This window comes from Manduca sexta, chromosome 11 (assembly GCF_014839805.1).
Source record: "Manduca sexta isolate Smith_Timp_Sample1 chromosome 11, JHU_Msex_v1.0, whole genome shotgun sequence".
Classification (NCBI taxonomy): domain Eukaryota; kingdom Metazoa; phylum Arthropoda; class Insecta; order Lepidoptera; family Sphingidae; genus Manduca; species Manduca sexta.
In genome coordinates, this window is record NC_051125.1 from 6,119,750 (window position 1) to 6,135,611 (window position 15,862).

Genomic DNA, 15,862 nt, shown 5'->3' on the forward strand with positions numbered 1-15,862 from the left:
TCGAGACGGTCTATTTTAACACAAAAAACATTTTAACAAAAATTATACCGCCTTCAAATACCAAAAATATGTATGTAAATATGTATTTTGTTTTATAAATTAAGTACCAATTTTGAATCGATGGCTAATAAAAATTGCTAGTTGACTTAGATAAATACATAAATAAATATACAAAACAATGTTTAATTTTAATAAGGTAAAGACTCCAAAATTGGACACCAGTATATTAGATAATGTTATTTATTATTTTTGTTGTTTTGGTGGTTTTGAAGGTGGTCATATTATAGTTCACAAGTCCTATAACAATTTAAACGATTTGTTTACACTAACCAAAACTGGCAGTCAAGTGTTTGCGGTAAAGGACAGCGAAAGCCAAACGGTTGTTTTCATTAGCGTTCTCTCTGTGATCGGCGCAGTCATTTGCACTAATTAAATAACTGCCGGTTTGCGTAACCACGCTACAAGTGTTCCGACTTTGTACTAAACAGATTACGGGCCAGTTCCTGCGATTTATATTTGTTTGCTATTTTACAGTCGCTTACAAAGGAACACGAGTGTTCGTGTAATACTTTTAGCGGCTTTAAACTGTTTTGTAGCCGTTTTTGTTTACGACAATATTGTAGTGAAATATTTGTGCGGCGTTGAAATTTGCGTATAAGTTTGTGGTTATGATTATAATAACTAATCTAATTACATCGTGATCACAGATGCCACAATAACCGCAAGAAATTATGCAAATAGGTGTAGAGATGGTTAATAAATCTAATGAGCTTCTAAGTTAAGTAGGTAATCGGTATATTATGTATGAAATTAAATTAAATGATTTATTTTCCGTCAATCTAAACTCTCTCATAACTCATATACATAGTTAAGTAAATTAATATTCATTTAAATATAACATCAATTGTGTTCGATACTTTTTACAACAATAAACACCAACCTTCTCTTCTATGCTCTAAGACTGATTTATTTAAGTAAGTACCTTATCCTTGATATTTACCTGTATGTCCAACAAATTTAGACATGTTTCTATAAATGTAGGCATTAAATCATAGACACTCTTTAAAGACAAAGGATAAAAGATTAAATCAGTAGAATCTTAATCCGTAACGTAAATCGTCCAGTCATTATTGAATAAACTATGCATTAGCGAATGTCAGCACTCGGGGCCTATCAGAATTACTGTAATTGACGTGCAAGTGGCGTAAAAGTGAATCTGAGGAGCCTCGGATGTTGGGATGCCGACTCGCAGGCAGATCGATACGTCCCCCTCGGGCCCCGGGCTCCCTCCGGCCCCCGCCGTCGTCCCGTAATGCCTTACTCCCGTGGAAGGTCAACCAATGGTTCTCGAAGGCGCGCCACGATCGGCCATACACGACGCGGCGCGGTTCAATAGAGTAAGTTTAGTGTTTAGTACTAATTTGTTATTTAAATTGGCTATTTTGTCTAGTACCTAAATGTAATACCTAAAGTTGGGTCTTAAAATAATAATTGTTATATTACCCTTTGCACGTGCCCATAGAGATAGTAGGCAATCTTAACTTTAATACAGTTTTAAAGTAAATGTAATGTAAAATAATGCTGACATTCCTATTAGAAAACTTTATTCGTATTAAAAAAAGTAATACAGCAATTTTACAAGAAAAGTCAGTTATAGTAATTTATCGATAATCTTATTCTTTCAACAATAATCATAACTCACGCCACTGTTTCAAATAAAATATGAAAATTTATTATCTGTAATAAATATGCGTCTCTAAAAGTGCGTCTAAATATTCCATTCACACTTTAAAAGCTCGTCTGTACTAAGAATAGAACCCACGCCATCATTTTAAAAAAGGAGTACAATGCTCCTTAACAATTTACGATAGTTTTTGTGTTATTTTTTCTATAACTACGCAACTTCCTGTTTTTATACGCTCTGTGACTTCCCACACGTTAAGATCGCGCTGTATCCTTCTCCAAGTATGCACGTGAATAAACCGGTTTTTGTAATGTTTTATAATAAAGAGCCTTTAGCTACATTATCGACACTCAATGACGCGTACTAATAACTTTGGTCTCTTATTTATCTAGAGAAATTCCTCGCAAGGAATTAAAGCCGCGACCTTGCATTTATAAGCCACATGTGTCGGCCACGCCGATATTAATTAAAATAACTGTAAACAACCCTCATCTATTCAAAAAATACGACATTGAGACCAAAAATACTCACATATAAAAAAAACTTAAAGATAACTTTAAAGAGAAGACAAAACACCATAAACAATGCTACAATTATCTAAAACCAAATTTGGCTATGATAAACACACTGTAACATTAAAAACAACCTCACCGAACAAGTAAAGAGATTAAACGCTACCTGTCTTCGGATTTGTAATATAAACTCAGAGCAAAGCTGGCAAAACACGGGGCTATCAACCTTTCCAATGGGAAATGTCGGCCAACTCTTAAAACTACTAGTTCCTTACAAGCCGGACGATAAAAATAAAATCGCGTCAGTTCAAACAATAACAAGTGCTCTCCGACGTCTGCCACCGCTCTATTAGATTAACTTGACAAAAGGCGTCTCATCCCTTTAATTATATCACGAGAATTACTTGCACTTAGTCAAAAAAATCTTTCTTCTTTTATGCAGTCTCTTTGCGTTTTAGTATTTCCTCTGTATTGTACGTCTGGTTTGATTGTGCTTGTACTTAGTTATAAAATATGTTTGACTTTTTATAGAATGTACTAACCAGTATTAAATAGGGGAGGAAATGGTTGAAATAAGACTACTTTTTGGAATTTATTGCGATTTTTTTAAAATATGTTGTTCGGACGGAGAAAAATGCTCACAGTTATTAACCATTTTTTGTAAGAACTAGGTTCTTAGCAATAAATTACAATCTAGTCTATAAAAATAATAAGCAGCATAATTCTAACTTAATTTTCTAGTTTTAAACATTTAAGCGGCGATAGCCTAGTTGGGTGTAGAACGGACTGCAAACACGAATGTCCGCAGGTTCAAATCCCCAATGGCACACACCTCTGACTTTTCTAAAAGTCATGTGTGTATCCTTTTTGAATTTATCGTTCACTTTAACGGTGAAGGAAAACATCGTGAGGAAACCTGCACATCTGAGAAGTTCTCTATAGGAATTTCGAAGGTGTGTACCAATCCGCACTAGGCCAGCGTGGTGGACTAAGGCCTAATCCCTCTTAGTAGTAGAGGAGGCCCGTACTCAGCAGTGGGCAAAGTATATAATACAAGGCTGATATTATTATTATTAAACATTTGAGCACCTATTCATCCTTTCTACGAGGCATTGATTTTGATTTGTGATTGTTTATTGAAGACGGATGTCGTCAGTATAAATTAATAAATACCTACTCACTTTTTTATCTACTTCAACAACTATCATCATTCTTAAAGTAAATATTAATATGCTTAACTTATGGCTATAACTATAGCCGCATATGGAGAGTCGCCGACATAAGTAGCTAAACAAATTTAAACCTTCGAATAGCTTGTAAACTTTGAGTTCTTTTTTTTCTTCACCAAAATAAACTACCAAGAATTTTCTTTACTTCACTTAATTTTTGAATTGAACTGAACGTGTATAGGCGATTTTAAGTTTTGATTTTGTTCAGCTACTTTCGTGGTAACTACTTCAACATTATGAATTTTATGATTAGCGACATTATTACTTCATCGTATGATACGCTACATCTTGGAACATGTTTATTTATGCCATACAGTTACAAACGCGATGATGCACGTGACATGTTCTGCATCATTCACCTCGTGCTGCCATCAACATTGCCAAATATTTTATCCGAATCACATTTAGCGCATCAATTGCTGTCTACTAAAATAGGTTTGAACCTCCTTATATCTTACCCCACACATAACAAACAAAGCCCGCAATAGCATTATGTTTTCATTGCTATTTAAAATATCTCGGGGCGATGCGCTGTGAGAATACATTGTTACTGCAAATTCTTTAGTACTAATTATTTAATTACATTGCTTTGTAAATTCCTATTTAGATGCTATTTTAGTGGTATTATATCACACTATTCTTTTAATATAAATAACATTTGTGATGACGTATTACACGTAAATCGATAATGAATTTGAATGGATATTTTTCACCAAAACCCAGATTAACGTATAGGCTAAATTTTATCCCAGAAAATTGGTCAGTGGGACTTCTATCACGGGAAAAGAGTTACACGGTGGACGAGCCACGAGGCAATGTTCGTAAAAAAATAAATTAAACTTTTGTCATACACAGGTGCGCTAGGTCAGGCAGTAGCGAACCTTGTCATAGGAACAAAGATTGACGGTAACGTCGGAGGCTGGGGAACCTATATTTTTTCCATGTTATATATGCATCGATACATTTTTAGTGCGTGAAAACGCACCTACCTACCTACCTAACTCTCGGACGTGGCAGTTGCGCCTTGATATTTTATACTTCGGAGATGAAAACACCAGCGGACACATGTTCCATCTTTCTACTTTATCAAATATGTTATGAGTATTTATTTATTTCTTACATTATTACTATAGGTTTTACTAATGATACGGTAATGATAAACTTGTAATCTTAACTATGCTAATTGCATTACTGACTGCCTCGGTGGCGTCGTTGTATTACGGTACGACTGCAGTGCTGAGGTCGCGGGATCGATCCCCGGGTCGAACAGTGATATTGGGTTTTTCTTCTTAGTATCAGCCCGAAGAATTTGTGTCCGGAATGGTTATAGGCTGGCCCCCTATGACATCATGGAGAGGAATACACACAGCGGAAAATGCGTGCACCAGTTGCGCCTCTGCCTACCCTTTCGGGGTACAAGGCGTACGTGTATGTGTGTATGCTAATGGAATTACTTAAGGCTATCAAACTTTACACCAACAATCCTAAATTACCTAAGCATTTATTATGTAAATGTAATCAGTTCACAAAAATAAACCTAAACACGATAATTTTTACATTAATAAATTCAGATTACATTTACATAAATCCACTGAGCTGACATAAGGATTGAAAACGTAACATTAACAGAGAAACGGAAACCGACACGGAACATCAAGATGTTACTGAAAAAGCCCGTACATTTATCAAGCACTTACTGAGCTTTTCATTGCTTACTGCAGTGAACATACCCGCCCGTTGCGATGTACAATCTTAAATTGCTATTAATATAAATATCTTTAAAGTTCCTATAAAATAATTTTATGGTCTTCAATTTATGGATATATACATTAAAATTTATGTATTAGTTCAAAATCAAACTGCCGACAAAAATAAACAACTCGAGATACTTATTTACAAATTATTTTTATCGTAATTCATCTTTAGTACTTCAATACAAAAGAGATTAAATAATTACGTTTTGAATTTTCTTACGTTCTATATTCAAATTATAAAGACTCTATAGTTTCCTACCATATAATACGTTTACAAGTGTTTGCGTTAGCACATTGTTACATTAATATTTCACGGAACGACCGGGAAGGCCGTTTTAAACTTTTATTGAAATAGTTTGGCCACGGCGCGCCGTGTGATGTGCTTTCGCTCAAAACGTTCGTCCTCAATGAAAATAACTCATTTTACGACTCTCTGTTTAGTCTCACGGCGCAATGTTAAAAACTTTATTTAACACTAAACTTATGTAACTGCGGGTTGCGTTAATTTTGTTAAACATAGAATTTTTATTGTTTTATAAATGGTTGAATCACGTTTAGGGCGTCAAATAAATTTTTACATGATTTTGAATGTAGAGCAAATCCTTTTACTTGAAGTATAAAACGTAGCGATTATGTTACAAAATTGGTGTGCTCGTAACAGAATTTTCCACGTACGTCTATTCTATAACTGCAAGTTGGCTTGCTTATTCGTTTACCTTTAACCTGCGCAGTGAAGTAACTAGATTGCTACCGCATTTCATATTTTTGAGGCAGAGTGATATAACGGATACAGAGCAGATATTTTTATGATACGATTTTTTTTTCAATTAAATTTATAAAATAACATTGTTTTACTATAATATTTATACCTACTGAAATACGCGTATAATTACGACACTATAAAAATATAAATAGTCATAATGACTACCATTATTACTAAGCCCGATGATTGAATTCAAGATAAGTATCGCAAAACTGCGTTATTTAACCTTTACTTAATTCTCGACACGTACGATATACATATAATTTTCCGAATCGCGTACAATTTTAATTTCGCCATTGACCGTCCGTTTATTCGTTATCACAGTTTATTTTGGCAAGAATTATACTTTGCTTTTAGCACGTGTTTATTGATAAACGTTTATTTTTCTTATTCCATTTCGGTGTTTAATATTTTCATACGATAATATCGCTGTTTGTGTTTTATTTTTAGCTTACAATTAGAGCCGTTGTTTTATTTTATACTTTGTTTTTTTTTATTCGAAAACAGTGGAAGTAGCATTTATTTGATGCAATAAATAAAATGTAAGAAATATAATATACTTTACAACTGAATAGTACGCACTTGGTCTAAGGTATTTTTGATTTTAAGACTGTTACATTTACCAAAAACCAGTTACAAAAATATAATGCAGCTGCTGGGATACAATCCATGTCTTATTTAAAAATTCTGCTAATCGCTTCTCCAAAAAAAGATTCTTAATAAATTAATATTATTATTGTGTATTAAATAAATTACGTAATCTTACTCTGATTTAATAATCCTGTAGAGCTCAATAACAATAAGACTCAATATTTCTCTACATAATTCTACATGTGAATCCGTTATTTTGAAGAAACGCAAGCGCTACAATAACGGCCATCTGCCGCGGTGCAAATCATATAACAAAAGGTTTTTTGGCCTAATGCCGGCGGCTGCAATGTTTGAAGTTAGTTTAAAAACGGGTTGCAGCCGGCAGCCCCAACTTCTTTTTTAATTGTTGTCCAAGTGCTTATGTTTTGTGTGCTTCTTCAAAACTAACAAAAATATTTCGTCGTTTCAGAATGTGATCGCAACCATCAATCAATGACGGTAACATTCATCTGACCAAAGCAGACAATGCGGTCACAAGCTTCAAAACCTGTACCTAAGAAAGGGGATTTAAAAACAACTTTAAAGGCATCAACTTCGAAACAAAATAAAAAGAAGATTGCTACTTCGAAAAAAGTAAAAAAATTGGTAGGTAAGTCTTTAGCGAAAGGTCAGAAGAAGAACAGCAAAGATGATGTTGCAACTAAAAATGATGAAGAGTCTACAGTTAATAAAAACGAAACAACTCCAGATACAGCCAAGGTTGGTACGTCTAGAACACGAAGCGACTCGCCAGCTAAAAAAGCAAAGAAAGATCCTAAGGAGAAAAAAGATACGGTTAAAACTACTGCTGAAACCAATGTAAAGAAAACTGCTGTTAAAAAACCTGTTAAGTCAGAGAACAAAGGAAAGACTACCAACGCACGTGCATCAAAAGTTGGAAAAAATAATGACCCAAAGTACAAAGCAAAAACTGAAGCAGCTAAGAAAACACCAACCAAATTTTCAAAGGTAAAAACTGTTATCAAAAAAGGGACGACAGGAAATCAAAAGAAAAAAAATCCATCAGCAAGGCAAGAGCCTCAAAAAGAGCATAGCGAAATTGAAAACAAAGATAATAAAAATAGTTGCGATAAGAATAAAAGTAATCAGGAGAAGAAACAGGAAATAGAGCAAATTAAAAAAGATGATATGATTAAAGAACCTAAGGAGACAATAAGGGATGACTCGTGTGTTGACGGGGGCAGAAAAACAGAGATCAAAATTATTACTGAGAATTCGCCTGATAATAATTCTTCTAAAGCATCTCCTCCAACCCCTACAGATACCCCGAAAACTGAGACCGAAAGGCCTCCGAAATTTTTTACTTCAAGTCGATCTCCAAGGACTGTAGACATCGATGTAAAATGTTTAAAAAATTCAAAAGGAAACCTAAGTGTTTCTGAGAGGTTTTTGTCAATGAAATTTGAAACTAAAACTGATGACAATTGCAAAGACAAAAATGCTTCAAACACGCTAGTTTCTCAAGGCCCAGACATTGATGTGTACACATTTACTGAGAAAGTTGATTCTCCAAAAAGTATTTTATCAGACTTTCGAAGTCCTATAAATAAAAATGTCGGGCGGGTGCGCCCGATAGCAAGAGTAAAAGGAACCGTTATTGATAAAAAGACCGAATCGGAAAAGAAAAAATATTCGCCACATCGACCCATCGAAGAAGTAGTTAAGCAGTTAAAAGCTAATAAGAGGTCTGAAGAAATAACTACACTTGAGAACGAAAATACTGATGTCGCTACTTCAAGCGTAGAAGCAACCATTATCGCTAGTGAGACAGAACATGACGATAAACCAAAACCAATAGTAAGTAAATCTTATAAAATGGTTGCCAGAAAATCAAGTGTAACTGGAAAGCCATTTAGTCCAATAAAATTTTTGGATACGGAACCAACACCGAATAAAAACGAAAAATCATTTAAATCTAATCAACCAGTAAAAAAATCTCCTGTTAAATCGAAGAAACCTATCAAAAAAAGTAGTTCATCTGATGATGAACTTGACACGTCAAAATTTTCGCTTAACACCAAAACATTTAATTATTCTTCATCGGAAGAAAGTGTTAACGAGTCTAATGACGATAATGAAACCAAAGAGTCTTCAGGATCAGACACGTCTAGAAATAAAAAGCAAAGGAATAAAAAGTATAAGAGGATAACTGACAGCGTAAAGAAAACAACTTCTAAAGAATTAAAAGAGCTGTCGAAAGATTCCTTAATTGACTTAAAAGATGACTGTGCTCTTTTGGGTGGGGAAAAAACCCAGTAAGAGGCGTCTTAAGCTCTTATCCATGTGGACTGGGCCTAAAAAACATAGAATGGCCTCCTTAAATGCTATAGCTAAAGTCCACTGCCTTTATGAAAATGAAAGCAGGTCACATATGGAGCTGGGCCTAATGAAAACGGTGGATAGACAACTGTTACCTAGCACGTCAAAACCCCTGCTATCTAAAAAGAAGGAATCTAAACCGAAAGAGGAAAAACAAGAAAGTACATCTGAGTCCGAGTACGAAAATAAAAAAGAAAAAGAAAAGATGAAACTTCTGAAAGTTCCGACGATAGTCCGCCACAAAGGACACTACGTGGAGTACCAGGCATCAGAAGCGCTGGCAAATACTGGGATCCAAAATCGTCTACATCTTCCAGTGAAGATAGCGAACAAGACACGAAAAAGAAGGCCGGACCAGATAAAAAAGAAAAATCACCAAAAACACCTACCAGCAAATCCGATTCTGATAAACCACCGGCAAAAATGAAAAAGACAGCTGGCGTGCCTGTAAAGAAAAAACGAAATAGAAATGAAGTTGTTATGGATCTGAAAGACATGGTCGTGCAAAAACGTATGGCCAGTCTAAATGCCACAGCTATCTTGGCCGCTAGTTATGAAAAACGGTCGCCTAAATCTAATAAAGATGAAACAACGTCGGACTCCTGCAGTGATGAATCTTTTTCTCAAAAGCCAAAAAACGTAGCAGCTTCCGGCGTTAAGTCGGAATCAAAAAACGAAGAAACTAAAAAAGAAGTGGATGATGCCGCGTCGGCGGATCGAAAGCAGAAAATGGAATTTATAGTCAATCAAGATACTGATGTAACGATAACCGGTGTTTATTCTACACACCATCACGAGGGATTCTGTACTGTGTCGGGTATGCAGTATCGTATATCTTCTACAAGCCACACGCAGACTACGGCGACAGCTAATTGTGAGAAGGTAAATCACTTGTAAATTAATTATATCGAATCGTATATAAATTTAAGGCACGTTTATTAATTAAGGGTGTAGGTGTGTTATCGGTAGAAAGTCGGCAAATTGGTGGGCGCGTAACCCGAACGTAATAAAGACGGCGTGCCCGGTGGCGCTTCGACTCTCATTAATACCCAGTAATGAAGTAAGTTCTATGTAAACACGCCTCGGGACCTCATCCGCACATTATCCTTCATCGCTTTACCTCCAGAAAGTTATCGTAGAAAAGTAAACCTTTTGTACGTGAAATAAGCAGCTAATTTCAAATGGGAGATTATTATCAAGTGGGGCGCGAACGATTTACGCGTGAAAGGAGTAATCATCGTACTACTCCTGACGCAGATTATATCGTCTGGCGCATTAATCCTTATTAATGTTAAATCTTTAAAACCTCCAGTATAGTAACGCGATATAAATATTTACGCTATTAGTATTTATAATCAATTAAGCCACAAGAAGCTGCGGCCGTTACAATCGTGGTCAAATTAACTTGCGGATGTTTATATTACTTTTCATTTTATGTCTATTTTTACTCAATTAAAAACACAATTAATTTTGTTATACATGAATGATTCCAATAAAGATCTATTACAGTATTCCAGCGCAACCCAATATTTGCCGAATTTCTTAATCGATTTGCAGAATAAACCGATAGCAAACTTATTTTCCACCTGACCTCGCCGAGACCTTTTTCCTTGAATCTCTCGTACCACAAAGTTGTTTCGCAGACTTTATTGTTTTTACATAAACTTTCGCGGCATGCTCAAAGCTGAGGAAGAATATCAAAGAAAACACAATTTGTGAAGCTGATCTTGATAACTATTAAATATAAGTTTTGAGTTTATTGCGGTTTCCTTTGAGCCCGCGTCTAGTTAAGCACTGGTTTATGTACAGGATGGTTGTCCGAGGGAGGACGGGGCGCGGTATACTCCACTCTCGGCGCTGTCTTCTATGCAGCCGCCTGCTGAACACACTCATAATCATCCTCATCCAGGTAAATAATATATTTATTACTTTTTTATATAGACTTTCGTTGAAATCAATTTTGTGTAAAATTGAGCTAACTCTACCGTTGTAATAACTGATTTTAATTTCACCTAAAATAATAACTTTGTTGTTGCGTATCGCGCGGTAACATTTCAGAGAGGTTCTAAAAATGCCGATAATCAACAACCTTTTCCTTAAACGTCGGCAATGAACCCATGATCCTTCTGATTTTGTCGATGCTTGTTTGTTATCGACCCACATTTACTGGCTTTCTGTAATTAAAGAAAACGCGAAATATTTATTACAATTCAAAGATAGACATTATCTTCGCGATGCCCCGGTAAAACTTTTCAGAAAAATAAACAAAAAATATGAATATAATTTTTAGTTCTTTAGCCAGAGGGCGCGTTTGAGACAGCTGATCACTAGTATATCTTTTAAAAGTCTTTAACCTATTACACTGTTCTATGTTGTAACATCTCACAGACGTTTGTGTGAAGGCGCTTGGTAGACGTTTATCATTCAAAGTTGAAACATAATATAATGTAAACTGAGTGTACTTTTAAGCATATTATTCAATTCCTTTGTCGACAATATTTATAAAACGAAACAAGAATATATCAGATAACAAACGATACATTAATTTTGTCCCACTGTCTTATCGTTTTACCACTATCTCCCCCTTTGTCTCAAGCTGCTACATTCGACCTACGAATCCTTCATACAACTTCATATTATTTCGCAATAAAAAAATGGTTTATTCATGCCTGCTTTATATCTATTTGTTCGTTATAGTTGTTAATTAAGGTTAGCCGTGCTCAACCTTTTATTTAAGCGACAAAGACATCTTTATTGTTGTGCCTCGGACCACAACATAGATTCATTGAGCTGCATAGGTTCTAAAAGCGTAATTAAACTTTAATATTTAAAATTATTTCAATAAAAAGTATTCACAATTAACTGAATGATTTTATTCTTATAAGATCAGAATACAATTTAAGAGATCTTGACTGAAGTTTATTTAAGTTTAGTATTTTTTTAAGTAAGGCAGGCCTGTTGCAAAAGCTCAGCGGGCCTTAAGTTGCGTATTAGATTCGTTTGTGAGATCGTAAATCATCCACAGGCCAAAATGTCTTTCTACTTCCCAATCACTACAGAAACATATTATTGTACATAATTGTAATTTTAATATACTTAGTCTGGCCATAAATACTGTTACACTTAATTATAAAAAAATATTACATTTGAATTTCGAATCTGTCATTTTTATACGATTGTTCATTGTGTTTTCTCATTTTGGCGCCAATACATTGTAAAATATTTTGCGATATTAAAATGGTGTGGGGTGATAAAGAGAACCGAATCGCTGTGATAGCATTACACAAAGTAGGTATGGAGCCAAATGCAATTTTTAAAACTCTCCATACACTTGGTATTAGTAAAATGTTTGTGTACCGGGCTATTAATAGGTACAATGAGACCTCCTCTGTTTGTGACAGAAAAGATCTGGCCGTCCACGTAGTGTTCGTACGAAAAAGGTGGTCAAAGCAGTAAGGGAAAGAATTCGAAGAAATCCTGTCCGAAAGCAAAAGATTTTATCTCGGGAAATGAAGATAGCACCTAGAACCATGTCGCGTATTTTAAAAGATGACTTAGGACTTGCAGCCTATAAGAGACGCACTGGCCATTTCTTAACTGATAATTTAAAGAAGAATAGGGTGGTAAAATCGAAACAACTACTGAAGCGGTACGCAAAGGGAGGTCACAGAAAAATTTTGTTTACGGATGAGAAAAATTTTTACAATTGAGCAACATTTTAACAAACAAAATGACCGTATTTATGCTCAAAGCTCTAAGGAAGCTTCCCAATTAGTCGACAGAGTGCAACGTGGACATTATCCGACTTCAGTGATGGTTTGGTGGGGTGTTAGCTATGAAGGAGTGACTGAGCCATATTTTTGTGAAAAAGGTATCAAAACATCGGCACAAGTGTATCAAGATACCATTCTTGAGAAGGTAGTTAAGCCCCTTAACATCACCATGTTCAATAACCAAGTATGGTCCTTCCAGCAAGACTCGGCGCCGGGTCATAAAGCTCGGTCCACGCAGTCTTGGTTGGAATCGAACGTTTCGGACTTCATCAGAGCTGAAGACTGGCCGTCGTCTAGTCCCGATCTTAATCCGCTGGATTATGATTTGTGGTCAGTTTTAGAGAGTACAGCTTGCTCTAAACGCCATGATAATTTGAGTCCCTAAAACAATCTATACGATTGGCAGTGAAGAATTTTCCCATGGAAAGAGTGCGTGCTTCTATTGATAACTGGCCTCATCGTTTAAAGGACTGTATTGCAGCCAATGGAGACCACTTCGAATAAGCTTTTATATTTTTAATTGTTTTATATTTATGTATTAAACTGACACACTGTAAAAGTAATAAATGTTATTTGCAGTTAACAATTTTCTTTTTTCTTTATTACAATATTTATGGCAAGACTAGGTAGTTTACGTATCATATCATATCATCATCATAGGTCTGTAATTTTATAGTACGTTTCAATTCATTATTTATGTCCGTCTCATTTATTGCACGACACGCAATCCTCTAACTGTCAAATTCCTGTAAAACAATGCCATTATACTGGCGTACTCGGGCTAGTTTAATTGGCTATAATGCTAAGATAACAATCACATATATAAAAATGAATTGGTGATAATTTTAATTTATGTTCTTCGTAAATATTTCAATATCCTGGTGTTTTAACAATTGAACTAAGTAGAATCATTTATGGTTCTGGTTTCTTATAGTTGTCACCAAGACAGTTGAAATTCTGTCGTTTCGCTTTTGTCGTTTGAAATCCCAAAACGAGTAATTATTGTGTAGATATTAAGTAGCATTAACTTGTTGAATAGCAAAGCAGTTAACTGTTGGGTTTCTAAAATAACTTTATTGAGACAGTCTGCACAATATGTAAACTAAGTGTAAAAGCTAAAAATGTGAAATTGAGCCTTATATCTTTAATGATACGGTTCGAGTTTCTGAATAGACCTTTATTGTTTTAGCGCCAAATGTATATTTCTCTCCATCTATATTATTATAATATTTAACAACTTCTTATAAACTTTTAAAACAAAAAAACACGTTTTTATTTAAAGGTCAGAAATCTAATATATTTTTGTTGACATTATAAACCCATACAAGTCAGTAAGAAGTAAGCCTAAAATTTACTTGAAGCTGTAGACAAAACGTGTGCACGCCGGTGGGTATATACTATATAATAATATCCATCGAGAGTTGCCGGTTGGCCCGTATCGACGGTAAATAGGTCAATGTTTTCGACGACACGGCCTCGGTCGCTCCGGCGCACTTCGTCTGTGTCGCGCACTACGCTCGCTTTACGAAAAAATCTTATCATTTGTGTTGCTAATTTAGGAGACCTCATTTCTGTTTTCTTTATTTTCAATGGCTCTTTTAAATCCTTTGTTGGCTGTATAATTGGCAACTTAACCATGGCAGGTATTTTTGTTTTCCATTTACATTAAAGTTATTTCGTGTTGCTGAACTTTTTTATATTTACCTACTTGTTATTTATCATTATTATAACGTTACATAGCTTTTATTATAACAAATGATTTACCATAATTAGCCTTGCTATTAATAGTATCAGTAAAGTCAGATGTCCTGACTGGACCGTGACATATTTAAAATAAAATCAAAGGCTTTCCCAGCGCCAAGTTAAAATGAACAATAGGCAATTTTTTGTAAGGTGTTTGCGGAGCCGGCCGATGTTTGTTTGGACGGCGCGGCGTTTATTTATCATGGCTGAGCACAGTTTGCTAGTTGTATCTCAAACATCTTATAAACTCAAACTTAACCGTCTACTAAGACATAACACAACTCGTTTGGCGGGTCGCCAAATGTGCAGATGTCAATGTTGGATCTTGGCCTCTGGAGACTTCCCAGAGAATATTATAATGCCTATTAACATAATCTCCGCTGTTTTACTCTCATTTGCCAACTAATGTGCCCCGTGAATTCCGCAGATTTGCTTCGTTTACACCAAAATGCACGTCTTAGTGTTTTGTTAAATACCGTGTAACTTAATTTAAAGCTTTCAAACTACTGGAACAAGTAACAAGTGTGCAATCTGTTTTAGTTCCATCTTACTTAGTATGTCGTAGTACTTTATATTAGATTTCTGACCTTTAAATGAAAACATAACATTTACAGAAACTGTTAAATATTAATTATTTGGAATTTGTAAACAAAACGATTCCTCTTATTTAGATAGCTAATCAAGACTTAGAAAATTAATATAAACTGAGAAACAAGATATAATTTGTAAATATAATATGAATTCGCGTTGTTTATCCCCAGAGAGGTAAGCAGAGGTGCAACTAGTGTACTCACTTTTCGCCGGAAGTATGACAATTATAGGAGCACTGAATATGCATATTTAAAAAATATTTTCACTGAGTTTCCATAGCATCCGTATCTTAGTGGAGGATAGGTTGGCAATGTGCACTCCAGATCGATTCCCACAAAAGTACGAACCTTTATAAGTTGCCTATATTATCATATTAGGTCCGAACTAATTGTAGAATTATCATGTTACCCCTCCAACTCAAACTGCGCATAGACTGTACCCAAATCTTACACTGACATTGTTTCAATACATCATTGTTCATGTTCATTTTAACTTTGTCGCATTATGTTCAGGATAGCAAGTCGAAAGGCTCTATACATCCTATTCTGCCGAAGTAGACAGTGGAAGTTTTTCGACGAGTTCGCTTATTATACTGTCGCTTGCAGTTCAGTTCTCACACCATTTTTTCATAACATTCTGAATTATGTCATTCATATTTGGTAACTCCTTCCACCACAACATACGAAATACTTTTGAGTATTTCCATTATCAATCATAAAATAAATTTATGTTAAGATACGTATAATTGATATATTTTAGATTCTCCTAAGTCTAATGAAATTGGTCTTCTCACTAAAATGCAATCTGATGTATGCATTTAGTACAACTGCAGATATCTCGATA

The 15,862-nt window shown here is 35.1% G+C and overlaps 2 protein-coding genes across 3 annotated transcripts in view; both read left to right on the top strand.

The window, feature by feature from the left end:
• The first annotated feature begins 7,058 nt into the window (after positions 1–7,058).
• On the top strand, positions 7,059–8,852 carry LOC119189037 (nucleolar protein dao-5-like). The gene has a single exon (XM_037437678.1). The coding sequence runs from the start codon at positions 7,059–7,061 to the stop codon at positions 8,850–8,852; it is 1,794 nt and encodes a 597-aa protein (XP_037293575.1).
• A 456-nt stretch (positions 8,853–9,308) lies between these two features.
• Positions 9,309–15,862, top strand: part of LOC119189013 — a 72,440-nt gene continuing 65,886 nt past the window's right edge. For both annotated transcript variants that reach the window (XM_037437560.1, XM_037437561.1), the window contains exons 1-2: positions 9,309–9,794; positions 10,722–10,821. In XM_037437560.1, the coding sequence (XP_037293457.1) occupies positions 9,336–9,794; positions 10,722–10,821 (559 nt within the window). In that variant the 5' untranslated portion in view covers positions 9,309–9,335. The remainder of the gene's footprint in view (positions 9,795–10,721; positions 10,822–15,862) is intronic.

Bases quoted from the DNA above. Each gene is read 5' to 3' on its own strand.
- LOC119189037 (XM_037437678.1), top strand. From the start codon at position 7,059: ATGCGGTCACAAGCTTCAAAACCTGTACCTAAGAAAGGGGATTTAAAA.